General features: G+C 41.0%; 1 protein-coding gene across 4 annotated transcripts; it reads left to right on the top strand.

The window, feature by feature from the left end:
- FSD1L (fibronectin type III and SPRY domain containing 1 like) lies at positions 1–26835 on the top strand. Of its 4 annotated transcripts, none has more exons than XM_066568676.1 (14): positions 1–216; positions 5136–5231; positions 6086–6217; positions 6749–6850; positions 9318–9340; positions 12284–12405; positions 13968–14177; positions 14502–14600; positions 15911–16037; positions 17708–17740; positions 20876–20973; positions 21408–21659; positions 21993–22081; positions 23505–26835. In XM_066568676.1, exons 2-14 carry the CDS (start codon positions 5202–5204, stop codon positions 23622–23624), a joined length of 1437 nt encoding a protein of 478 aa, XP_066424773.1. In that variant the 5' UTR covers positions 1–216; positions 5136–5201; the 3' UTR covers positions 23625–26835. The 4 variants fall into 4 exon arrangements, with proteins under 4 accessions (XP_066424773.1, XP_066424770.1, XP_066424772.1 ...); XM_066568673.1 differs by lacking the exon at positions 1–216 and adding an exon at positions 556–637; XM_066568675.1 differs by lacking the exons at positions 1–216; positions 17708–17740 and adding an exon at positions 556–637 and having other exon boundaries at positions 20879–20973.
- The last annotated feature ends 105 nt before the right edge of the window (positions 26836–26940 follow it).

Genomic DNA, 26940 nt, shown 5'->3' with positions numbered 1-26940 from the left:
AAGACTCCTCTGTCTCCTTTTTGGACAGAAACCTCTGGTGTTTACAGATTAATTTTCCTAGCAAAAGAAATGTTGGTGGGTGAGCTGACCAGTGCCTTGCCATCCTCAGTGGGAAAAGTGAGGGGGAAGTTCTGGTGTTGAGTTTATGCCAGTGGGCACCACCAAGACGAATTTGGAGGCTTTTGTATGGATTGGAGATATTGATATGGATTGGAGGTATGGATATGGATTGGAGATATTGATATGGATTAGAGGTATTTATATGCATTGGAGGTGCTGGTATGGACTAGAGACATCAGTATGGACTGGAGGTACGGATGGTTTGGAGATATTGGTGTGGATTGGAGGTGCTGGTGTGGACTGGCGATATCGGTATGAATTGACGAGACGCTTTCTCTGGGCGAGCGGAGCAGCGCCGCCCCCGCCCATCGCCGGGGCCGGCACTGGGGCTCGAACCCGCGGCGCCGGGGCTGCGGGCGGGCGCGCAGGCGCGCGCAGGCTCGGTGCGTGCCAGGCGGGGCGGGGCGCGCGGGCGCTCATCCCGCGGGAGCGGCGGCGCCGGGAGCGCGGCCCCGCTCCTCGCGGCCCCGCTCCGCCGGCCCGGCCGCGCCGAGCCGCAGACATGGACGAGGAGCGGGTGAGTCCCCGCGGGGCAGGGGCTGCGGGCCGCACGGGAGGCCGGCGGGGCGTTTCCCCGGCGCTTCCCCGGCGCTCCCCGGCGCTCGGCCTGGGGAGAGGCGCGGTGCGGGAGGGCAGCGGCGCGGTGCGGGGATGCTGCTGGCGGAGTTGTGGGGGATCCTGAGTCCGCTTCCTGCTGGGTGTGGCTCCCTCCTTCTGGAGACATTCCGCTGTGAGCCTGCTCTGCCGCAGGGATTGGGTTGATGTTTTCCAGCCCTGGCTGTTTCGCCGTTCTGGAATGAAGTGCTGCAGCGGTTGTGGAGCTCTTTCATTCTGTGTATTCCTGTCATAAGTAATTATGGTGCGTGCGTAAGCCCTTCTGTGTGCCGTTGATGTCATCTAGTGTTGAAGGGAACTAATGCATAAAAGGGTTTTGTTGGGGATTGTTTTTTTTTTTTTTTTTTTTTTTCGCTGTGGTTGCTGCCCTGTAATTCCTTCCTTCCATTTCTTGCCATCAGATCCCTCGGGGATCTCACTGAAGGGCAGAGATGAGCCCACCCAAGCGCTGGGGCTTTCCTGAACAGATATTGCTGTGCAGAAAGTTGTGGCTCAGCCTCTTGGCTTCCAGTCCCTCAGTGCAGAAGGGCATCCTCTGTGTTCTGTGGATGCCGTGCTTTCCTCACCTTGGGAACGGGTCTGTGTGTGTGTGGGCTGAGTAATTTGGTGCTGATAATGAAATTGACAGATCTGAAATTTACTGTAAATTACAGAAATTCACAGTGGTTTTCTCTTGCTAAAGCCAAGCCCCAGCGCTGTAGGAGTTACTGGGAAGTTACTGAGGAAATTAACTGTATCCCAGTCAGATACAGAGCTTGCTGTGAGTTCACAGCTGGCAGCCCAAACCTTCAGCAAATCCAGCTCCTCATCCCGAGCAAGCAACACCCTGAATCACAAAACACCGTAATTCCATATAACTTACTTTACATAAATCATACTTATGCTGACGTCTCTGAAGGTGTGCTTTGGAGTGTGAGATGTGAAATGCCATAAAAGGTGTGTTTCTGCTAGAAACTGTCAGTTTGGGTCTGTCTGCCTGCTCTGTGTGAGATTTGTTCCTCTGGGGGAAGCGTAAATGAGGAGTGCCCTGTTGTGTGTCCTCCAGGTGGATGTTTCTGAGTGGGGTCATTGATCATATTTGAATCCCAGAGGTTCTGAATGCAGCAGTAAAACTGCAGTGGATCTTGTGTTTTACAGTAGCTTCTCTGCCAAGGGTTAATTTGGTAATGTCACCTGTACTGTATGAAGTTCTTCAAACTCTGGCAGCCTCACTGTGTTGACAAGTGCAGGAGTTTAAATTAATGGAAGCTAAGTAAGCGTGACCTCCTTGAAATTTGATCTGGATATGAAAGTTATAATGTCTCATGATTTTGTCCTAGAGCCAGGACTGTTTCAGAAGCTGTTCTGCCTGCAGTCAGCTCTTGAACCTTCAGTATGATCTTGGGCAACTTTGTAACTTGTTTCTAATGCAGCATTGCTGTGATTGTTGAATTTATCAAAGTTTAGTTTTTATGAGGTGCCTGTCTGCTTCGAGAGGTGCCATGTCGTGTTAGTTACTCACTTTCAAAGGTGGGTATTCTGTTTTTATCCACCTGGCAAGACTACAAACTACATGTTATGTAGGGCTTCCTTTTATTTTTCCTATCCTTTTTTACTCTTCATCCTTTGCTCATCCACACTCTTGCTTTTCCAGTGGCATGTTTGGGTTGTTTTTCTTTTTTGCCCTAGCTAAGTGCATCAGATTCAGAGAGGAAAATTAGGACACAAAAGGGAGAAGCATCATGAGGCTCACTGGCAGCAGCAAAAATTACCTCTGTAATAAACATTTCATAATGCTTTGAAAATCTATTTGAAACTGACCTCACATAGGGAGGTCAGAGAGAAAGCTCAAAGGAAATTGGTTGTACGAGAATTCTGTGAAATACAGAATTGCAAATTCTGTGAAATGCATTCATCAGTGGGCAGTTGAATTAAATGTCCTTTAGTGCAGAAATACCAAGAAACTTTACTGGGCTTAGTACTGTTGAAATTCTTCTATAAAATGATGTCGAACCTAGGCCTCATCTGCTGCTTACATTGGTAATTTTTCTAGAAGCCCTTTTTCCATTAAATTAGATTGGCTTTTCATAAATTCCCCTTAAAGGAAGAAATGGAAATATTGGAGCATGTTTTTAATTTGGCATGTACGGTATGTCTGGAAGGAAATCTATTTATTGCTTATTAGTGAAGAGAAAATTATGTTGGAAAATAGAGTAAGATAGTGGTTCCTAAAAGCTGCCTTTGTTGTTCTGGTGGCTTGTGAATTGGTGCTTTAGAAAAATTCCCTCTAGTGTTGGTGGGTACTTTTAAAGAGCATTCAAACTCATTAAATTTTCACCAAACCTGGTTGAGTTTCGTAACAGAGAAATTGCTAGCTTACTTAAAAAGAGCAATACCAACCCACATTTAGTCAGCTAACTGTAACTTTAGGTGAAAATCTTCTTTAACAGCTGGTTTGCAGTTGCTGCCGTGCGTTTGGCTGTGTGAAGGCCTTTTAAATGTTCCTCGCATGTAGGTACTCCCCTTTAACCAGGATGTAGCTATAAAATCGAGCAGCACTGTTCAGCAGTGCACACAAGAACACTTTTCCCCCATGTGCTGCGGCTGAGTAAGCCCTAAGATCCGCGCTGAAAGAGGATTGTGGGTTTTCCGCGTTCATCCAAATTGACAGTTGTGCTCATAGGATCTAAGGCTTATCTCCAGGCTATCTGGCCTGTGGAAACAATTGCCTCTGGTCAGTGCTGAATGCAGAAGCCGCTGGCTGGACAATGGCTATTCATCTGGCATTCTGATGCGTACAAAACTGCCTTCAAACATGCTCAGTTTTCGCCAGGCGAGGAGCAGGCTCGGTAATGAAGTGGTCAAGATTTTCTGTGCCTCTGTTTTCTGTGAGAAGCCAAGGTGTTGTTTCTGTTCCTCCAGAGCCCAGACCTGAGTCACTGCTGTCTGTTCTGTTACCTCTGTGTGCAACACCATCCGACACCTGTGGTAAAAGCACTAAAATTTGTTAATTCTACTTGTGGTTTAACTTCCCGAGTATGGCACTATTAAACAGGCAGGGGCTGGAGTACCCATAAATATCTCATTGCAGATTTGTTGGCAACTGCCCGGGGAGGTGTCGGGGGAAAGAGGAAGGAGCACAGCTTAGGGCTAGTGGAGGAGTTCTTTAAAAAATCTGGTGTAGTGTTGAGGTTCACTGTGGGTGTTGTGAAACAATAAAACATTTTTCTTGGTTTTAGCAAACGAATGTGGTCTGTGTAGTACATGGTCATTGAGAAACTGCTTCTGGGAGGGACTTTTGGTGGTCTGGCTGTTTCCAAGGCATTATCTCCCTGTGCCTTGGTTTTCTAAATTTTATCAAGTAACAACATTAAGATGAGCATTTGAAACTCTGGATCAGCTGATTAATAATGTATTAATCAAGACAATGTTTACATGTCTTTTTAAAGTTAGATTTGCTTCTAAAACTTCTTATCAGCCAGCCTGAGTTAAACTACAGAAAATTCTTAGTTAACTCCTCATGTTATCCTTTATTTTTGTTTACATATCCTGATATGCCTTAATGATACAACTTTACTTAAAATTCTTGAACAATACAACTTGACTTAATTTTATTAAATACCAAGGATTGATGTGTTTTTGTCCAATTCTTAGACTATGTGACTAGCTGCTCAACAAAATTAGACTTGGTGGTCTTACTTAATTTAAAATAAGTTCTGATGTACTTTAATAGTTTTTCTGGCTTGGTATGTCTTTTGTAAGCTGAATCTACTGCTTTTTGAACAGCTGGAGTGCACATCACTGAAATAACCTTGGTTTTCTTTCCCTGCTGTCAGTAAGCTTTCCTCTTTGAGGTCACTTTTAATTGGAATATAGAAATTACTCACCCAAAATACTTTCCCACTTGTAGAATAAGTTTACAAATCACTTTTACAGATTTATTCTGCATGTAGAATAAACTGTCAGCGTGGTTATTTGACAGTAGCTTCTTTTGACACAAGGAGATCTCAGCTTTTTTCTAGGTTTCCTTTTACCAGCTTTAAAAATTTTCTTTTATGGTTCTCTGTTTGGCTGCACAAGCACGTGTTTTGTCATCTGGAGGAGCTGTGGTGCCAGTGGATATTTTGGTGCAGGTCACTAATGTAGAAAAACATGTCAAACAGTGGGGTATCTTAAAGCAGGTTCTTGATTTCTCTCAGACTAACACCTGGAGATCTTTAATTTGGTGGAATGCTTCCTAGAGGTTTAATATTCTTTCACTGAACTGGAAAAATGCCTTTTCTGATCCTGTCAGAACTGAATTTGCTGCAGCTGGAATGTCTGTGATGAATTTTCATCCATGTTTAAATGGTGATGATTTGAAAAAAAAATTGCAAGACAATTTTTTACAACTTCTCTCACTTGTTTTTTTGTAATTCTAGGAGACTCTGCAAAGGATTGTCAGTACTCTAGTGAACAAAAATGATGAAATTCACAACTTCATTGATATGCTGAACCATACAATATCAAATGTTCAGGTATTTTAAGGTTCATAGCTTGTATCTGAGAGGGGGGCACCTTTGCACTTTTGTTAGTCTCAAACTCTGTGTAGTGTCTAAGGGATGGGCTGTGAGAATCCAGTTCAAAATACATCTTCATGTTGGAACTAGATAGAAAAACATTTTATTTTTTAAGTCTGTCTCTAGATGACAGGTATGGTGGCCTTGCATTTTGTGTGAAGAGGCTTTGTAGAACCTCCTTTGTGTGGGAAAGATAATCTTTAATCTGATGCAAGATCTGAGTCCCCCATTAGTGGGAAATAGTTTGTATTTTCAGATTTCTGCTCTGTTTGGCAGACTGGAAGATGATACTTGAGAGAAAGTTCTTTCTGTTTTCACCAGTTTCAAATTGTTGGGCTCAAGTTTAGAGTTAGATTTTGTTAGATCATCTGCATGAGGATGAGGTTTAGGTTCCTTCAGCCTGTCAATCAGCCAAAGGTTGTTTCATCCTAAAGCTGAGTCAGGTTGGCTGCAGAAATGGAAATTATCCAGAAAATCTTTAAACTGCCTTCTTGAGTGCAGTTTTTAGCATTAAATGAAATATTTTTATTTGGAACTGGGCAACATCCTCCTTCCAAACATCTAGCAATCCATATGCAATTGTGTGAGGAAAATCAAGGCTTTTGGCATGGAACAAAGTTGCCAAAGTGTGCTGGTTTTGTGCAAGTTAGGAGACTGTTAGATCATTCCTAATATTTTTTCCCTTTTTGATAAGCTGAGAAGCTGTCACAAGGTATCCAGTGGTCATGGCAAAACGTGTGTAGGGAATTCTGTGACCTTCAGTTTCTTGGCATTATTTCCAGTGTAAACAGCATTTTCAATTCTCCTCTCAGGTAAACTCCTCTAATGCCATCAGTGAGCTGGATGAGGAGTTTGATGGTCTGTACTCGGTCCTACATGAGATGAAGGGGAGCATGGCCAACACTATTCAGCAAGAAGAAGCTCGTAAAATTCAAGCTCTGCAGGTAAATAAATAACTCCTCCTGAAAAAATTTTGCAGCTGCAAAGAAACACTTTAAAACTTCCTCTGTTCCTGTTATGCTATCCCCATTTGTTACACAGCAATATTGATTTTCAGGATTGTCTTGTGACAGTTCCAGAGCTGGTAAAGTCACCATCTTTTTCAAGGCTATTGCTACACAGTCATTCAGTGATGAAGTGCAGTCCTGTAAATAGAAATTGTAGTGCACATGAATATAAGTGTTTATTTCTCTGCTTTCTGAAACCCTGAAGCTGGGGGAAAGAGGACATTGAAATTAAATCTGGCTTTTAAGTCAGACTTCAGCTTTCACCCCCTTGGAGTTGTGGGATGTGCCAAGTATCACTGTGCACTTGTCAAGCATAGTGAAGTGAGGGCACTGTCAGGGGCCTTGGTTATATAAGGGAATAAGCTGTCACAAATGCATAACAAATCTGTGGAGTTCCTAGGACTGGTGCCTCACAAACTGCTGTTTTGGTGGGAATACATCACATTATTCTTTCTGTTTTTGCTCCAGGATCAGCTGAGCCAGTGCAGCCGTGCCCTGGAGAGCTCAGAAGAGCTGCTGGAACTTGCTGTGCAGTCGCTGGACATAAAGAACCCTGTGGAACTCTTAGAGGTAGAAAACATTGACTGGATGTGTGTGAGACAGGTGTTGACTTCTGTCTCGATTTGAAATGTCCTTTGCATTACTCTCCTGGACACTGTAAACTTACCAGCTGTACTTAGAGTGAGGATAGACAGGCATATAAAAATACTGCTCTGCTGAAAAGCCAAGTTAAACATCATAGTCCTGAATTTTTATGCAATTTCTGATAAAACAAGTTGGTTTTTTTCTTGTTTAGGGTGACAGGAAGGGAATACAGTGCCTTCTCCTGGACAACTGTCATTGTTAAGCAAACTTGCACAATGACCCCAGAAAGGGAGGGTGAAATAACATGTATCTAACTGGAAGAATATACTTGCGAATTAAGGCAACAGTTCCCCATATCCACTGAATCAGTACAGTCATGCTTGCTACGGTAATCCTGCTGATAGCTGTGGGATCAGCCACGCCAAATCCAAGGCCCAATTACTTTTTTTTTCTCTGTGCATTTTAACAGGAACAAGGACACAAATCAGTTTAAAAGAGTGAGGGGGAAAGCTGTCTTCCTGTGTCAGTTTTACCTTTGGCTGCATGTTTGTGTGCTGTCGTGCTTTCTGGGTGTTAGCTTTGATTTATTTGCCTCTAAGAGCACCAATTCCTAAACAGTATTTTTCTTCAGCTGGAGCTGTCCTTTCTGCCTTGTAGCAAGACATTAATTTGTGTCTTGAACTCTGTGCAAAATGTAGCTTTGACTTTCTTGGAAGTTGTTCTATTTCAGATTTCTCTAATGCTTTTTTTTTCTAATCAAACACACCAAGGAAAGCTGTCTGAGCATTTGCTGGGGGGAAAACCTCTTCAGATTTGGAGTCTGAAGATTAAGATACTGAAATCCAATTCAGTGAGCTCTAATACGTAGGATTTGATACTGGTATTACACTTGTACACTTGGGGATGACATTTTAAGGTAATATTGCCTTGGCTATTAGGCAGCTAATTGTATTGCTCTCCTGGTACGAGTAGCCAATGTTCCTGAAGAGGCATCTCAAGCCCTGACTCTTGTACATTCACAAATTTTCCTTGGATATTCCAGTAAATCGGTTCAGGAGCAACTAGCATAAGATTATTTTAATTTTTTTTCCCTATGTTATATTTTTGTGGCTTTATTCTTGGAGTTGATTTACCTGGAAGTCAAAAGAACATAAGTGGCAAATTGCAGGAGGATTCAGTGTTTAGGTAGGATGTGATCAGGCACTGCTGGGCTGATCCTGCTCTGTCAGTAGCCTGGAAACAATATAAAGTCAGTGAAGTTAAGCTGGAAGTGTCTTGCAGAAGATATTGAGGCCTGGCTATCTCATATTTTACAAGACATGGAGGTGAAACCCAGAGATTTTGTTGGGAAGTATCTCTGTTTTATGCCATGTAGGAAAATCAGTCAGTAATTCCTACAGTAACTTTGTTTTGAGGTAAAGCAAAGCTACCTCTTAAGCTAAATTATTTCTAAACACTTGGTTTGGTTTTCTCCTGCTTCCCATTTTGGGAATATATAAGCAATTTTGTAGCAGGGACAGCCTGATTTCCTAATTTCCTGATTTCCTATTTGTTTTTCTCAACGAGATATTTATTTAGTGAAAAATTTGGAAGTTCTCTACTTTTTACTTCAAACTCAGGGAATCTGCCTGATGATTCTTGTCTCTTTGAAAGGGAAAATAATTCAGCTGAATGAGCAACTGGATCAAGGAGCAGTGTTGAAGTAAGGCTTCAGCAGACACAACCAAGCCCTCACTACTTCAGCAATAATCTTTTGTCTTAGGTTTGCAGCTCCTTTTGGTGAAGGAGAGAGATTTTTGTCTTTCAACATACTAGTTGATATTTGTCTTTTAAATGTCATCACTTCTGCATCTGCTTCAGTCCTATTATTTGAGAAGAGCTATGTGCTGTTATTTTTGAATGCCGATATACAGAGAGAGTTTAATTATACTTTTCCAGCAACACTTTCTAGCTTTTGGAGCAAAAGTTAGACTAAGTCCTGTTTTTTTCTTATTGCTCAGGGCATCCATCCAGGGTGTGTAGTTCAGCAAGTCAGGCATGGTTAATGCCACAAATAAGCACCTAGTTTCACAGAAAATATCATGGCAGTTAAATGTTAATGGCTTGGTTCTGTAGCTCTTTTAAAAAGCCATGGAGAGTAAATCTAACTGATTAAGAGAAATCTGAAAATACAAAGTCACACTCAGAAAGTTGCGTAATTTGGAATTGGTTTGGTGTGGTTCTGGAAATCAGTTTTTTTCCCCACCAGATGTTACAGTGTTGCTGTGCTAACCCATGCTATTAACATGCTTCACAGGGCAGTTTGTTTTGAGGAAAATGTTAAACTCATTTTGAACTTCAAATCTGAGCAATGCAGCAGAGATTGTTCTTGGCCTTCTTGCATGTTACTGCCATTGATACTTGCATGGAAATACTAACTACTTTCTCTCTCTTCTCCCTGACATGCATCAAGGCTGCCAGACAGATCAAAGATAGGTACAGTACAAAATCTATCACTTTTCTGTCTTTGAATTAATCTTATCCTTGAAAATGCATTGACTGCAAAAGGGCCATAGTCAGCTTTAATCAAATTCATTGACTCTTTTCTAAGTGTTAGTTATCACAGCTTCTGAGAGGGAACAACAAACTTCTGTGCTGCTCACGTAGTATGGTTTTTCCTGGCTTTCTGTAACTTTAAATAAAAAGATATTTTTGATGCAGGGAAATGGAGCTCTGCCTCAGCTGCAATTATTGTCTTTGAATATATATGTATATCATTAATTATTATTGTTAATAAACTTACTATTAATACCTCATGGCTGCAATTTAATGATGTTTCAAGCTGACTCTGCCCCTTTTAGTTGTGAGAGAATCTTGTTGTTTTTTTTTGTTTTTCAAGTACTTAAAGACTTTTGCTAGCTAATTTTTGTTCAAAATGTAAAAAGTCTTGTAGCTGTTTCAATACTTCTGGTGACACTAGTACTATGAAATTATTTCTGGTAGCTTTTCTTTGAACAATTGTTTAAAAAGCAAAACTTGGCTGTATCAAAATCAATACTAAGGCCATTTTCTTCACTTGGAAGAATGTTAACTCTATTCCAAGAGTATGACCTTTTGGTTCAGAAGAGCTTCTGTGATGTCCATAATATTTTGAGAAGCAGCTCACAGGATGCTGTTGCCTTTTTGGACCAAATAGGTTGGCTTTCAATGTTCAGAGTTTTCACTGAAGGCTCTGATTTACTAAATTCTCTGAACTTTGGAGTAAAATGAGTAATTGTTAGAGTTTAATTTAATCTTTGCTTTTCCAGAGGTAAAGATTTAGTATCCTTAAGAGATCAAAGGGAGAGTGGATAGTGTCAGTGATGGGACTCTTTAGTATTTTTTGTCAGTAATAAGTATCCTCTTCTGGTTTCTTGAAATTATTCTGAAATTTGAAATTATCACCACATCTTTTGGGGTTCTCTGTCCAAGACTGGTGTTTGAGCAGAAGTTAAAAAGTTGTCTGAAGCCCACTGTTCCCTGGTGTTCTCTTGCTGCTAATGAGAGGATTATTCTTCCTTAAGGGGAGATTTTCTCTACCCATCTGGCTGAGCACTGATGTGCTAGGCAGCCCATGCTGAATTTCAGAGCGTGAGCTTTTTCTTGGCAAATCAATTGAATTGTCTTTCGTGATGTTCAGCTTAGTCTCATAATTGTCTCATACCCCAAAATTGCAAAGCTCATCACTCCTGACTTGCATATATCTTTGATATTAAACTTCACATTTCCTCTTCCTTCCACACTACCAGATTTTTTGTCTTTCAATGTTTTTTGATGTATCTGTGGTTAGCATACAACCTCTCTTACATACTGGTGGAGTGCAGGAAGGAATATGTATTAGGTGCTCTAAAGGTGCCACACATCAGTGGGTGTAAAATGGATTCAGGTCTTGGCAGTTGACTTTTGTGGCATATATATTACTTTGTAGTTGAGTCTTTTTTTTAAAGGAGGGGTTGGGATCTCTCTGCTGTCTGAATCAATGTTACTCAAAATCTGCTTCATGGCTTGGTATCTTCAGAGTTAGAGAATTACATGAGAGTCTTGTTTTTTATTGGGATTTTTTGGTAGTGTAGTTGGAGTACAAAAATGTCTTGGGGCCGTTCATAATAGTATTCAGCTAAGATTTCAGGAGTGAAAATGGGAGCTGTGCTTCACAGAATCCCGGGATGGGTCAGTTGGAAGGGACCACAGTGGGTCATCTCCCCTAATGTCCCTGCTCCAGCAGGGTGACCCCAGAGCACGTGGCACAGGGCTGTGTCCAGGTTCTGGAATATTTCCAGTGAAGAGAAACTCCACAGCCTCTCTTGCAGTCTGTTCAGGGCTTGGTCACTGCCCAGGGAAGGAGTTCTGCCTCATGTCCAGCTGGAATTTCCTGGGATCAGTCCCTGCCCACTCCTCTTGTCCCGTTGTCCCTACAGAGCAGAGCCTGGGCCCTGCTCTGTCCCTCCCTGCAGACAGGGACACCCAGGGCTGAGGCCCCTCTCAGCTGGGGCTCCTCTCCAGGCTGAGCAGCCCCAGCTCCCCCAGCCTTTCCTGGTGAGGGAGATGCCCCAGGCCCTTCCTCACCCCCACAGCCTTGGCTGGCCCCTCTCCAGGAGCTCTGTGTCCCTCCTGTCCTGAGGATCCAGAGCTGGACACGGCCCTCCAGAGGTGCCTCCAGGGCTGGGCAGAGGGGCAGGATCCCTCCCTGACCTGCTGGCAATGCCCTCCAAGGGCACTCCAGGATGCCCTTGGCCTCCTTGTCCCCAGGACACTCTGCTGGCTCAGGGACAGCTCTTTGTCCCCCAGGACCTGCAGAGCTGGTTGTGCTGGTGCTGGGGGTTATTTCTGCCCAGCTGCAGGACCCTGCATTTCTTTTTTTAGTTGAATTAAGGTCCTTCAGTGTTTAGTATATCTTGTAAAATTGGTCTGGTGCTTGCATGTTCTAATTCACAGCTTGAAAAATCTCTTAATCCCCTGATAAGGTAATAGATAGATATAGTATCATCATCATCATCTTGTTTAGAAATGCATAAACGTGATCCTGAGTCTTCACTACTTCAAACTTTTCATACTTGCTGGATTTACGTCAAGTGATGTGAATTTTGTTTTGTTTCTTATCCAGGTTTTTTTGTAACTAGTTGAGAGTTTTAAACTCATCTCTAGTCATCTCCTTGATACTTATTTGCTTAGTAATATGGAACAGCTGGTAGCTCACACCATTATTCTGAACCAGTCACATTAGCAAAACTTTCTATTTTGAGTGTGCTAAATGGTAAACAATTATGTGTTAGAAAAATGTTCTAACCTTTGATCGGTGGTTTGACGTCAGTGATACAGATTGTCTGCTGTTTTGGAAAATGGGATATAGGACTTGACAATGGGAAATACATTTTGCTAATGCTGCTTTCTTGGCTTCAGCGTCACAGTGGCTTCAGCATTCCGCCTCTCTCTGAAACCAAAAGTCAGTGACAGTATGACTCATATGATGGTGGACTTTGCCTTGGAAAAGAGGATGCTACAAGCTGTGAAGTTTTTGCCAGGTAAAAACCATATCCAGTGAGTTTATTTTGTTGCTACAGCTTGCAACAGCTTGCTACATTTAAACCAACCAAACAAAAGAAAATTGCTCCTCTCGCACCCTAATTAGCAAATTTTTCAGAGTAGCTAAACTCATTCTTACTCATTGTATGTTAAATTGGATACCTTGAGGATGACAGTTTCCTAGTTTTATTGTGTTAATTTCTACACAAGGCACCATTTTGGAAAACAGCTTTGGTTTCAGAAGTGAGAGTGAGCCTTCTGGACCATGTTTTTTCATGAGTTGTCAGTTCCTCTGTACTCTGTGAAGTTACCTGAGGTTTCTTAGGACTGTCCATGCCAGCTTGATTCTGAGTGACACCCCAAAGTCCTGTTCATGTGCAGGAGTGTTACGTGTGAAACTGTAAATTTACACATTGCTTACAGGAGGGGTGACATAGTCTGAAATACAGGTGAGGGACAGTCCACTATACAGTGATACTTCCATATTACAAATTGTGTATTAATCCATCTGTTCCTCTTTGATAGCAAACTTGGGTGCATTAGACCAGTGTGTATCTTTCATGCCTTTTTAATCCTATTGCTTTCCAATTTAAAACACTTTGCCCTTGGCTGTTACTGAGAATATATTGACAAGAGCACTGCTGGCAGAGATGTAAAGTTGTTTCATCTCTAGGTCACGAATCCAAATCTGTTAAGGACTTGGCAGCATCAGTTTTCATTTCTGCCCCATGTGTTGCAGATACAGTATGTGGTAGCAGGTGTAGTAAATGACCACTGTTATTCCTAGTGGTCATCTGGCAGTGTCCAGGCAGAAATTCACCTTCTAGTCTTGGACTCTGGGTGTCAATCACTGTCCTGGATTTCACAATGCATGTGTTTAACAGCACTGGGAGTGCAAAGATCTAACAGCATGTGTGAGAAAAGTTTTGCATCTAGATAAAGGTATTATTTAGTGTGACTTTTATACATTTTTCCTTGTTAAATATATAGGAATTTGAAATAGGCCTCTGATTTGTTAACAGGAAAATTGACTGGATATCAGTCTTGCTTTTTCTACTGTAGTGCTGTACTTCCAAATTACTCAGACACCAAAAGTTCAAACTGAAAACAATAAAACTTCTTTTTCATTTCCTGCAGCAAAAGTCTTCCTTGCATGTCCTTTAGACTCTACAAATAGTATGTAAATGCCTTATTTTTCAAAACTTTTTTTCGACAGACTTAAGTGCTCTTTGATTTCATGGAAGTAGAATTCTGTTGCCTATAAACAAAACTTCAGTCTTTAGTGGACCTTAGGAACTATTTCCCCCTCCTTTCAAGGCAAAGGGGTGAAAAGAAAGGAAAACTGGGTAACTGAAGAGAAACTAGTGCAAAATATTAGTGTCTGTAGTGATGAAAATAATTATAAGTGATGCTGTGTGAGGGGTGCAGCTGAACTTACCTTCCACAGACATAGAAGCAGAAGTTTGCTTCTTGGTGTTCTTCCTGTAGGTTCATATTTTTAAGTCCACTCCACTCTAGCCTTCTCTTTTTCAAACTGACCTGTGTGCTTGTCCTTCTGCAGTCCCTAAAGCTCCAGAGATAGATGTAGCAGCTTGTCTGGTTGCTGACAACTGCATAACCATATCGTGGAGAATGCCTGAGGAGGACAGCAGAATTGATCATTTTGTGCTGGAGTATAGGAAAACCAACTTTGATGGGCTCCCTCGACTAAAAGGGGAGCAGCATTGGGAGCTGGTTGACTACATTAAAGCTACTCAGTACACATTATCAGGTAAAGGATTTTTATACTTGAAACCCAAGAATACTGATATAACTCTTTATGCTTGTAAGTTTTGCAAAATGCCCATTTTTCTGCATGTAATGAAGCTGCCATTATAGCACATCAGTCACGGGTGCTTTGTACAGTAACAGTTCTTTTATTTTGACTCTGAGGTTCTATCAAAAGTTGTGTGTTAAATGAAGTTCACACTAGCATTCAGGCATGTTTTTTGCAGATTGAGATAAATGAAAGGCAGCTACATGGGGGTAGATCTTAGTCTTGTAGGAGTCATCAGTAATGAACACATCTTCAAGTTTGTAAACATTTGCTTTGTAGGTCTGAGATTTGATACAAAATACATGAACCTTAGAGTACAGGCTTGCAACAAAGCTGTGGCAGGTGAATACTCTGACCCCGTGACTCTGGAAACCAAAGGTAAAGTTTGAAAAACTCCTGAACCTTATCTGTGGTGAAAATCCTGCACTTAAACTTCTTTGCCTTCATACATGAACCTGTTATGCTCAGTCTGCTTCTGCATGAGCCCTGCTGAAACACTTCCTAAGTGGAAGGAGAAACAACTGTAAAGGATTAAGAAGCTTATTGGCACAGAGCTGCCCTTTTGGCATCCAGACCCTGAAAAAAATGGGGCAGTTAGTGTCACTTTCTCCAAAAGCTTGGCATTGGTTGCTTTGAACCGTGGAGTGACAGTCCCATGTGCTGCTGCATGATGCCAACATACAGCAAGAAGAAGGATGAATGTTGTGGGTGACTCTTTGGGCATCTAAACAGTTGGTGTGATTATCCTGTTATTAGTGGCAGACAGGATTCTGTAAATAGAAGTTGCTGGAAAGGGTTTTCTTGACTTTGTAGCTGCAGTTTCTCTTCACTGTCAATATTTAAAAAGCTGGCAGCTTCCAGTTGCCTAAGGTGTACAGTCGTGATGTTAGTTGATCTGAGAATTGTTAGAGTGGCTTCCTAACATTCTGTGAATAAACTGAAAGAGAAATTTCTTGGAAGGGATGTTTTGTGACAGAACACAAATCTTGGCTATTAAGGTGAGAGAGTGATCCTGAGGTTTGATTTACATCCAGGCCTGGTATAAAGGGCAAAATGACTGGTATAAACTATATAATATATACAAGGATAAATTATCTTCCTTTTGAATGTTATTTTGTAAGAATAAAGCTGTTTAGAATTTGAATGAGCTGATGGGCATCCTGGTAACTTTTCTATAATTATTTTAATACTCTTAAGCAACAGTCATTGTCAGAGACATAGTGTCTGTTTAATAGCCACATAATTCCCTAGTCCAGTACCAGAAAAGTAATTCTGGTTTTGATTGTCCAGGCAGTTACCATGCTTCCCATATTATTTTCATTATTCCTGGGTGAGCACTTAGTTCACTTTCTTTAATAATCAACCCAGAGAAAATCAAGTTCCTTGTCCATATGCTTAACCTGACTGTTGTTTACACTTGTGCATTTTGGAGCTCTTAAAAATCTCAAATATATGTTCTTTCAGGGTCAAACTGTAATATCTGATGACATCAGGATGTTTATATAACAGTCTGTAAATATATTTAGGAAATTCAGTCTGTTGTATTAGTTTTTTTGATTCCAAGTGTCAGACTGGAATCAAATTTTCATTATGCTCAATAAAACTCTGGGACAATTTTACTACTGCTTCTATCATTTCTCTGAATAACCATTATACCATTTCACTGTTTTCTCTTTTGTCTTGACCAGCATTTGTCTTCAGTTTGGACAGTACTTCATCTCATCTGAACTTGAAAGTTGAAGACACCTACGTTGAATGGGATCCTACTGGAGGCAAAGGCCAAGAAAAAATAAAAGGGAAGGAAAATAAAAACAGGTAAGAACTCTGTTTGTAAGTGTCTGGCATATCTCATCTGGCAGTTAAAGGAAGGAGGGCAGGGGTGAATTATAGAACTTGGGGACAGTGGGACATGAGAGGAATTTTCATTCAGAAATGTTTCTCTGGAAGAAATTTTAATTTTTTTATTTCCCTTCCTCTGCCACACTGATGCAGAGGCTAGAATTGTGTCATAATTGTTAAATAATATTTCTTTATTTTAAAAATGCATTTGTTAGGGTATCATTCAGTGTACTGAGCTAAGGTGTAGTTGTGATGGACTGACCTTGGCTACTCACCAGCTGCTCACTCACCTCCTCTATGGCTTCTTCTTCTCCTGGTACCAAAACTTTGCCACATAAGGCCAGGGCAGTAGATAAGGTAAATGTGAACAGGCAGCTGATGTAATTCTGTGTTTACTAGTGTTGCAGGTCAATTCTGGTCAATAGACAGCATTTCTGCTATAAAAAAATAAGGGAAGAGCTGACTGCCTTGCCTTTTTGAGAAAGAGGAAGTTAAATAAAACTGGTACTGTATATAGGTGATGTCTGAATTTATCTCAAACTCTCATTGGAGGAGGGAAAAAGTGCCAATAAAACAAAAGAGACAGCAAAAGGTAACGGATAATGAAACATAACTATTGTGGATGTGGCAGCTCTAAACATACTGATTTCATCCAGGAAGAGCACTTAACTTCAGCAGAGCTCTTGGTAGATTTGTTAGATGTCTGCTGTTCTGGATAAACACTGTTGGAAGAATGTTTAACTCTGCCTATTGTGGCTGAGCCTTGAATATTTCCAAGGATGAAGAATATGTGGATGTGGAATGTGTTAACTTCCTAGCCCTCTGTTCCAGGCCACTTTTTTGGGAGGGGAGGAATATCCTGGTACCTGACTGGAATCCCCTGTGGTGCAGTGACTCCCAGGTGCTTCTCAGCCATCTGACCCCTGTGAGGACAGCCTGGCTTGATCTTCTCTGCTCTCCTTCCTGCTAACCTCATTAAAGACAGCAACTGGTTCTTGTCTTCCTCAGGCAGAGCAAACCCCATTGTCTTTCTGTGCCCCAGACCTTAACTGTGGTGTTGGCTCTCCACAGACTTGCTCTGCTATGTCAGGGTGTAAATTTGAGGACCCCAGACCTGGACACAGGTGTCAAAAGGACAGGAGAACTCACTTGCCTTGGGCTCCTGGTCACTGTGCTGGGGCTACAGGCTGGGTATGGCTGTCCACCTCTGCCAGGATGGCACAGGGCACTGTTGTTCTCAGCTTCTACTTCCCAAACTCTCAGTGGCTTTTCTGCAGAGCTGTTCTTCCCTTGGGTGTCCCCCAGCCTGTCCTGCTGTGTGGATTTCCCTCACCTGGCGGGCTGTGAGCCTGGTGTTCAGCTGGGTCTGTGCAGAGCCCACATCCCCACTCCCAGTCTGTGCTTCACCTCTTGGGCTTTGGGAATGCTCTGTGAGATTGGGTCCACACAAATGGCTACTCCCTCAGGCACGGTTCATTCACTTTCCATAGTCACATAGTTTGAGATAATTTATGAACAAATATATTCTCCACAGGCATATATTGCCCGAAGTGTGATAGAATAACTTCTATTAGCATTTTAAAACTGGGGATAATTTACTGTAGTGATAGAACAGTTCTTTAATGACTACTTATTTCTGTCGACAGTGGCCAGAATCCTCTGCTGAAGAGCAATAGAAGGTGATAATGTACCTCTTATTCCTAGGATCTAGCACCTAGTTTTGTTGGGAATCTGTGCTACTTTCCTTTGCTTGATGTCATGAGAAACAAATCTAATAGCCTTTATCAGTAACAGTGCACATGTGCATTTAGAAGTTATTTTGCAGTTTAATTTGGATTCATAGAGATGATATATTATCCAGTGACTGGAAGAGAGTCTTTCTGGAAGGATTCCATCCTAATGTGTATGGAACTTGATTTGCAATGGCTGGAAGGGCATCGTGTATTTTAATGTTGATCCAAAGATCCCTGTTACTTAGAGACATATTGATGCTTTCTTAACCCTTTGGCAAATTTTTTACAAATATGATAAAGATCTCCTTTCTGAGAACTTTAAAATATTTTTGGTGCTTATTTCTGAACCTCAGAAACCTCTTTGCTTCTGAACTTGTGCTGTAGTTGTTACTAGACATCAGAGGGTAAGAAGTAAGTGTTTTTACATGTTTGAAGAGGGTGAAGCATATGTTAAAAGCTTCATGGCCATTCCAATTGCAGAACCAAGAGTTTGACTAAGAAATCTTTTTTTGTTGAGATGTAAAGTAAGGTAAAATATTCTCCTATTCTTTGTGCAGTTGTGTTTTTCTGGTTTCACATATTTTTATTGTTTTTTTTAGTAAAATACCTTTTTAAGAAATTGCTTTTCCTATTTTTGATATCTTGCTCTCTTTTGCTGGTTTAGAAGTTGTGGGACCAAAAGAAATGCCCAGGAGCCTAATTTCTTACAGGTTTTAGTCCCCTGTTATTCATCTATCAGGTGAATCTATCTCTGATTTGAAATCAGAAGTAAAGCAAAGCTTTTGTAAAAAGCAAAATAAGCTCTTGAAGTAATTCAGTTTCAATTGTTCTACTACACAAATTTTAGCAATTTGTGCTAAATTAAGTTTAAAAAAATGTCTTGGAGATGCTCCTACCTGCTCAGCTCAGGGAATTTTACACCTTGGTCTCTCTTTGTAGCTATCAGTAGAGAACTCCCCCAGTTCTTGTCTCTGCTTTGCTAGAAGGACATGGTCACATGTTCAATTTTGCATCTCAGACTGAGCTTGTTTAGCAGGGGATTTAGATGAGCTTGGTTCTTGTAGGAGGCTTTTATTCCCACCTGAAAACATCTGTGGGATGTCTGAGTTAGAAGGGAAATTTGGAGCTGGCTCCATGGGAGGTGGGGGAAAAAATTGTAGTATAGTTACTTTAAACAAAAAAATGTGCAGTTTTGAAGAGTTGAGAATATGCAATGGCAACAAAATTCTCAATTATCTTTCATTTATTGGACCATAAAAAAGCCTCTCAATTTCTGATCTCCTTTCTTGACCTTTCTTCTCCAGAAGAGAATGCATGTTGATTGGAGTATATTCTGAAATGGGTGAGGAAGTTTGGATTAATTGCAGTACTGCAGGCAACAAATCTAAACCATGAGACAAGAATATCTGGCCACTGAATATTGGACGAAATGTGTCAGTTACTGGCTAATAAAGACTGTGTTCTACTGAAAAACAGGCACAAAACTGAATTTGTGCTATGAAATTTGCTGCCTTCCATTGGAAGGGAGATGTAAGCACTGTGGAGGAAAAACTGAGCAACTGGTTTTTTGCAGCTTTTATGTCAAATGGTCAATGTAATTTTCTGAACTGATAAAGGCTATTAAATTTTGAGAGGACAAAGCACATGCAGTGGCCATTTACAGACTTGAGCAAAGTAAATGATACCAAGAAGCTTTTAATGCTTTCTTAACCTTGTGAAAATTCTCGCAAAGTGCCTCCATTTTTCTGATTGTGATTCTCTAAATGGCCACATTGCTACATTGCTTTCTGCATAGCCCATTTGTACTAGGTCTAATAGAAAATTTTCAGCAGCATTTGTTGGGAATGTGAGTGGATGATATCAGATGCCCATGAAGCAGGTTGGAATCTGCAGAGTGCCTTCCTCTGAAATTATGCTTTAATTCTTGGCTTTGCTATTTTTTTTTTTCATGCTATCACTTGCTAACTTTTTCCTTTGGTAAGTAAACTGCATCATCCCCCATATTTACAAAATCCAAAAGCACTTGATGTGGTGCACCTGTACAATGTACACTAAACCCCCTTGTGTATCTCTTGTGAGCAGTTTGGAATCATAGTTGTCTTCTGTTACATGCTAAATAGTGATGCTCAAGTAAACAGCTTTTTCATCACTGATTTTTTTGTAGGCTTCTGTAAGTGGAATAAAAAAAACTTGGTCAGGAGCTAGATTTTAGCATACCTACATCTGGCAGCTTAGTATCACTTAGCTTTTGATTCCCATGTGATTTTATTTTTGTGGTGACAGTAGGAAAAAGGGACATGGTTTTTGAGAATAAAGAATGAATTGGAAAGAAAACAAGCTGAACTTCACTGTATTAATGGACATAAAAGTAGTAAGTAGCTTTAGCAAATAGTAGCTGAAGGAGCAGCTGGAGAGAAAACTCTTCTGTAGGTGATATTCTTCCAAGGCCAATGTGTGATAGTCTCCAGAGGATGAGAAATTAAAAATTACTTCTCAAGTGTATTTCAGAGACTGACCTTGTACTTTTTGGGGGTTTTTGTCAATGAAATTAAACTGTAAAACTGTACAGATATTTCTGAGAAGTTAGAATTCTTTGCTGCTGATTCCCTTTAAAGTAGTAAGCAGATGTGATTCTCTGTCTACTGAGGAATATTGCAAATAGCCCTCACTCAGTTTAATGGTTAAATTATTGGTAATTATTTCTGAGGGCCTAACCAAGGTTAAAAAAAGTTTGAAAACCTCATTAGGTTAAAATAATTCTTTTATACAACTGATTACTCATTAGAATATTCTTCATCCTAAAGTGTTTCATTCAAACCATGTGCCACACATCTGCTTTCCCCCCCCTCTGTTTCCATTCTCAGCTGCCTCTGAACTTGTTTTTTTACAACATTCTGTATGTTTTCTTCTGTCACCTCTTCCCTCTCAGCTGTTGTGCATGCATGCTGTTAGAGGCATCAACTAATGTGTCCTTTCTAGAGTGTTTTTGTGTGTGTCTCTTGCACCTGATGGGCTCAGGGACACCTGAGTGTGCACTTCTGTGGCCATGCCCAGGTTTTGAGTGGTTGATCTCTCCTTCAGAAGCAACACGGCATCTCCCAAGAGATCCACTAACAGCCCAAGGGCCTCAGCGAGGGGCAGCCGGGATCGCTTTGCTGGTGAATCCTACACAGTGCTGGGTGAGCTGAGCTTGTTTGCTCTGTTAGGAAAGGGAAGACCAGGCAAGAATCAGAGGGAAAGTTTGTTATTGTTTAAGGCTGTGTACTCAACATTGTCCTGCCTGGAGCAGTTCGTCCATGTAACACCAGAATTTTGTGTTTTCAGCTCTGCTTTGTATTACAAAGCTCTTAGTGACTGGCATGCACGGCTTTTAAACATAAATTGGTGTTAAATGTATCTCATTGTAATGAGTGTAGCTAAATGCACTCTTATTATTCTGTTTTATATTTATATTCTATTGTACAGTTTTCTTGTTCCTTATGGTTCAGATTTCTTTGTCTTAAAACGAAATAGAGAAGACATCACTGGTGCCTGTTAGGAAGGCAGCACTGTAAGGTACACTCAGTTGTAATTAACTACACTGAGTTGTAATTAAATGTATTTCTGTTGTTAGGAGACACTGCTGTTGAAAGTGGACAGCATTACTGGGAAGTGAGAGCCCAGAAGGACTGCAAATCCTACAGCGTGGGAGTAACATACAGAAACCCGGGGAAGTTTGACCAGCTGGGAAAGACTAATTCCAGCTGGTGCATCCATATCAACAACTGGCTGCAAACCACCTTCTCAGCAAAGCATAACAATAAAGCAAAGACTCTAGATATACCTGTCCCAGACAGAATAGGAGTGTACTGTGACTTTGATGGAGGTAAATTTCTCCTTAGGAGATTTAGTAAAAAGAGTTAGTTACTATTTCTGTTGAGCTGGAGCAGTCCAAGGCTGAGGAAGTGCATTACTTTCAGACTGATCCAGTCTTTCGTGACAACACAGCCCCTAAGTGCTTGTCATGTCAAATGACAGAGTTGTCTGTGTGACATAGCTACTGAAATTCAGTGAAAATAGTGAATTTTCACTCTTGAGGGCTGCACTTAGTGTGTCCTGGAAAAGAATCAATTTTTTGGTACAAGTTAGACAGCAACTGCATCTTGATCTACCTTTAAGCTGAATTTCAACTTGTTCTCTGTCTTTCTCTCTCCCTTAGGTCAGCTTTCATTTTATAATGCAAGCTCAAAGGCATTGTTACACACCTTCAGAACAAAGTTTACCCAACCATTGCTACCAGGCTTCATGGTCAGTATCTATAAAATCTTGCCATTTCTAGCACTGAATTCAGTTTTAATTGTTTATTTTTGGTTTTGTTTTGTTTTTTTTTTAAAGAAGGAAACTCCAAACACTTTGTTTGGCTGACTAGTAATTTTTAAAAGTGTTTAACTGTTCTCTTTTAGATTTTGTGTATGCTTACAGTGGCACCCCAGCAGGACTCTGCACCTGGATGTCTCAGCTGTGTAAACAGAAGTCATTAAATTTGTGTGTATGAAATTAACAGCACATTGCAGTGGCTGATAAGTCCACTACAATAGGTGATCTGAACTGATGGAGTCCAGGATGCTCTGAGCCATCAGAGCAGGTGTCATGGGACAAAACAGCTCCTGATGCTTTCCAGTGGGAAATAAAGTCTCCACCTTTCACATCTTTAAAAGCTCAGTAGGATTTTCTTGCCAGTCAGTTCAGTGCCCTGCACAACCTTTTTTGTTGCTCTAAGATAATAGGCAGCAACTTACTGCAGTGTTGAAGGCTCAAACCTTGCCCAAAACACACAGGGGAAAGATTAGTTACTATTAGTTTTCCTTTAATTATTTAAGTAATTAGTTAAGCTAATTTGGGAGGCCTCAGCTGTGTTGTAAGGTGCCATCAAGTGCATCATGCTTTGGGAGCAGCGTGTGTAGGCCTGGGATTTTAACAGGTCTAGATTTTTTCAGAGCTGTTTATTTGCCTTGCTGATCCTTTTCAGCACAGGGGGAAAAGAACAGCTTCAGAACTACTGGGATACATGTGTTAGCCATTCCTTAGCACAGCAAAGGCTGACTCATGTAAATTCAGTTCCCAAGTCATCTGGGGAAACTGTTGCTTGCCAAAATTCAGGCTGTCCTTCTCCACCTCACACAGCCAGCCCCTCACAGAGTGACAACAGCCTTACTGACTGAACAGGACAAGTGAAAATGACAAACTACTTAATTACAGCTCTCAAGCTTATTTATAATAATGAAAGTACAGCATTCTTTCATGTGCAGAATAGAAGTTGCTGACACCTGCCCCTTAAGCTTCTTAATTTGTTTTTTTGTAATATGTTTATGCTGGCATAATTATAGCATGACATGACAAAAATAAGCACTGCTTCAAGGCACTGGAGCATAGTGAGAGTTGCTTTTCATTGTCACTTTACTTGCTGCTGGCACATTTGCCTTCAAAGAATTTTTCTAGTTAGGAGCAAGTGATTTGAGTGCTAGGTCTTTGTTATAAACTTAGTTATGAATCACAGTATGTGAAGTATCTTAGACTTCATGAACTTAAAAATCAGCTTGTCTGTGATCGGAATATTTTACAGAGGTCTGTGACAGAGGACACGCAGCTGTATTTGTGCTAGTTAATTGTGGGATGGGAGGAGAGAGAAGTGTTTGGTCCATAATGCAGATTTTTTTCTTTTCCCCCCTAGATCTGGTGTGGTGGGCTCACAGTGACGACTGGATTGCAGGTGCCAAGTGCTGTGAAAACTCTTCAGAAGAGCGAAAATGGATTGGGTGGTTCAACAAGCAGCCTAAATAATGTTGCCTAGTAATGTCTGTTTAAAACTTCTCCTGCTGAATGTTTTTGTTTCTCTGTGTAGCTATTACTCACAGAAGCTTGTGAGCATTGGATTTTACTGGGTTTGCTACCCTCTGCTGTTTAGGGCCCAGGTACTGATAGTGCAAAGGTTTTGGGGCTAAAGTGTTAGGAACCAGTATTGGGAATCCAGAAAAATGTCAGAAAGCTGAACTGTTGCCTATTTAAAAAAAAAAAAAAAGAAAAAAAGCCAAGAGCTGTTACTATGTACTTTTCTAATACTGTATTCAAGCATTTTGTTACAGACTTGAATATTAATTTTGTTATAAATAGTATTCTTCTATGAAGAATATAGCAAATACAATTTTTTAGCTCTCCTAATGCAAATTACTTAACTATGTATTTAATTATTACTAGGCTTCCCATTAGAATTTGTGATTTCTGAGATGCATTTTGAAAACAGACTGATTTGCTGGCCTAGCCTGGCAAAATACCACAGCAGCATGGTTTCAGAAGGATATTACAAGAATGTCTGGGCCTGGTATGAAGAGACAGTAAGAGCAGGCTGTGATTATTTCCCCTAGTGGTATAAAATCTTCCTATTTTCCATGGGTAACTCCTTTTTAAAACCATGTGTATTGATATTGCCTCCTGTTTGTCACCATTACATTAATTGCATTCTAATTACATTAGAAAATTACGTAGAGATGTTCCACTGCCTTGACCCCCATTTGCAAGCCTAGTAAAACAGTAGTCAAATGATTCATAGTAATGGGAGAGCTAAAAAAAGAAAAAAAAAATCATGTTATATTCTTCGTGGAAAAATCCCAGCTTGTCAGTGGGAATTACTAGGTTATTACAGGCTTTTTTAATCTGCTTTCTTCCCTCTAATCAAGCCGAGGAGCCTATAAATAGTTTTCAGGTACATTCTTGAATCAGGTGTTTCCTAATGAAGATTGTTTGCTGGTATCACCTGAAAACTGCTATAAATTCACGGTCCATAATGATTTGGCTCATTTGCTGCTAGGCCAATATATTTTCCTTCTGTATATCCTTTAGCCCATAGAACCATAAACATCTAATCGTGTTAAACCTCAATATTACCAATGGCTCCTTTCTGTCCATCACAATTTCTCAAGAGAAGGAGAAATTCCTTGAGACACCTTCTAATAAACTGGCTATGATGTTCAGTGAAAAAGTTAAAAATTAGCAAGGAAATGTAATTACCTGTTCTGGAAAGTGTTATTTTTCTTGAGGAATCATGAAGTTGACAGGTTGGCTGAGCCCTAAATGTTTATTTTGTATCGGGAACTTGAGCATTTATTAATTATTTGCATTGTGAACTTGTAATCTCTTTTTGCAGAGGAAAGTACAAACTAGTTCTCCCAGTTTAAGTGTACCTTCTTCTGCGTGTTCTGTTGCTTGGGCTTTGGGACAAAGATGCTCAGAAGTGACGTGGTTCTTGGTCAACAGTGTTTGAATCTGCTTCACACATTTATCTGCAGATGTTATTGTTATGCAAGTACTCTGTGTAAAACCTTTTCTCTTTCCATTTTACTGCAATGGACACCTGACTAGGAGTTCTTGGGGATAAATGCTACAAACTCAGTTTTGCAGCCAGTTCTAGTCCGGGGATATGGTGCCCAGGCACCAGGACAGACTGGCACCTCCTCATCACCATTCATCCTCATCACTTGTCTCGATCATAGGTGTTCAGCTGCAGTTCCTCTTAAATTTCCCTCTGTGGAAAGAAAGGGGATGTTTACAAACAGCTAATGTGTTGTGAGAACCATGAGTATTATTCAGCCCTCCACAAGACCATTCAAATTATGCAGTTGTTTTTTTTTGTTTGTTTTTTTTTTTCCTCTTTTTAGCAAGTTGTAGTGTAACCTGCAAGGTGAATTTGATATGCACCAATGTAAAAATGTAATTTTCTTTTAACAGTTAGTTTAGAGGACAGCTTGGAAGTGTTTCATACTGTGACTTGTGACTTGCAAGTTTTGGTTTAACTCATGTCCTAGGTGAACCTTAACATGTGACATTTTACCCTTAAAAAGATGGATTTGTTATATAATAGTTTGCACAGATGTCAAATTTTTGCTGCTAACATTTAGTCCAGTTGTCTTTAGTAAATGGGGATATGAAGAATTGCCTTAAGCACTTTAGATATTTTTTTTTTAGACTGTTTTTTTCCGAACTAGTGTCTCTCCAGCACCCATCATCATAGGAAGATGAGCGACACCACACTGCTCCCAGTGATGCTTTTTGTTGCAGTTGGTGCAGGGTTTGTGCTTGCAGCTGGACAGGGATGCCTGGAGCCTGTGGAATTACCTTTTCCTTTGGGAATCCACTTTGGGGATTTGGAGAGGGGTGGCTCTTCAGCAGTAGATCAGATTTTTTTGAAGGTCTGTAGTTCAATCCACCAGGCTTATTTACTCTGGAGCCAATACTGCATGGTGGCAAAACAGGAGTTTTCTGCTCTATGACCAAAAGGAGATGCTTAATTTTTTTCTTTTTTTTTTTTTTTTCTTTTTAAGTACTTTCTGCTGGTATTCAGAAGTTATTTTAACTCTGAAAGCCTGACTTTTGAGGAACTGAAGGTTTTCCATGTGGTATTAATACATCAGATGAGCATAGCTGCCATTGTCCCGTGGAAAACTAAGAACTGTGTTAACTGCAGCTAGGGATGTCAGTGTCAGACAGGATGATTAAAAAAAAAAAAAAAAAAACAAACAAAAAAACCACCATCTGGGGATATAAATGCTTCTGCAAATACCAAACAGGCAGGGCAGAGGTGGCAGGTTCATTTTTCAGAAATGCAGGAAAAGCAGAGTCGAAGCAGCTTATTTGTACACAAAAATGGGATTTTTTTGTACGAATCCCGTTTCCTCACCCCTCCCACGTTTCAGATGGAGACTGGGGCAGCCACCTGGGAGCGTGTTGGGCCTGTCCGTGTTTTTATTTTGAGGCGTGCGGGGTGTTGGATGGACACTGACCGTGACTTGTGTTGTTGTCGTGCCCCAGCGTCGCTATTTTTGGATGTCCTGCGGCAGGGCCAGCTTGCCCTTGGCTTTCCTTCGGGGCAGATCCCGATGATCCCTGGGGCCGCTCCGCGGGCTCCCAGTCCGGATCCCCCCGCCATGGAGGGGAGTGGGAAGCAGGGGCGGGTGCCGTCCGCGTGTGACGCGATGTTTTGTACTAATACAGAAATCTGCAGCCCTGTGTGTGTGTCTCTCTGTCGTTTTACCTCCGCCTCGTTTTGGGGGGATTTGGGGCGGTTTTGGGGGTTCGGGGTGGGTGAGGGACCCCCGTGAGGAGAGGTTTACGAC

The sequence above is a fragment of the Molothrus aeneus genome, chromosome Z, assembly GCF_037042795.1.
Source record: "Molothrus aeneus isolate 106 chromosome Z, BPBGC_Maene_1.0, whole genome shotgun sequence".
Classification (NCBI taxonomy): Eukaryota; Metazoa; Chordata; class Aves; order Passeriformes; family Icteridae; genus Molothrus; species Molothrus aeneus.
Note: the sequence above shows the minus strand (reverse complement) of the source record. Positions and strands in the feature narration are given on the sequence as shown.

Excerpts from the sequence above, each read along its gene's own strand:
- FSD1L (XM_066568673.1), top strand. Across the intron at positions 14,178-14,501 it reads TACTCAGTACACATTATCAG|GTCTGAGATTTGATACAAAA; the intron begins GTAAAGGATTTT and ends TTTGCTTTGTAG. Across the intron at positions 16,038-17,707 it reads GGGAAGGAAAATAAAAACAG|TGGCCAGAATCCTCTGCTGA; the intron begins GTAAGAACTCTG and ends TTCTGTCGACAG.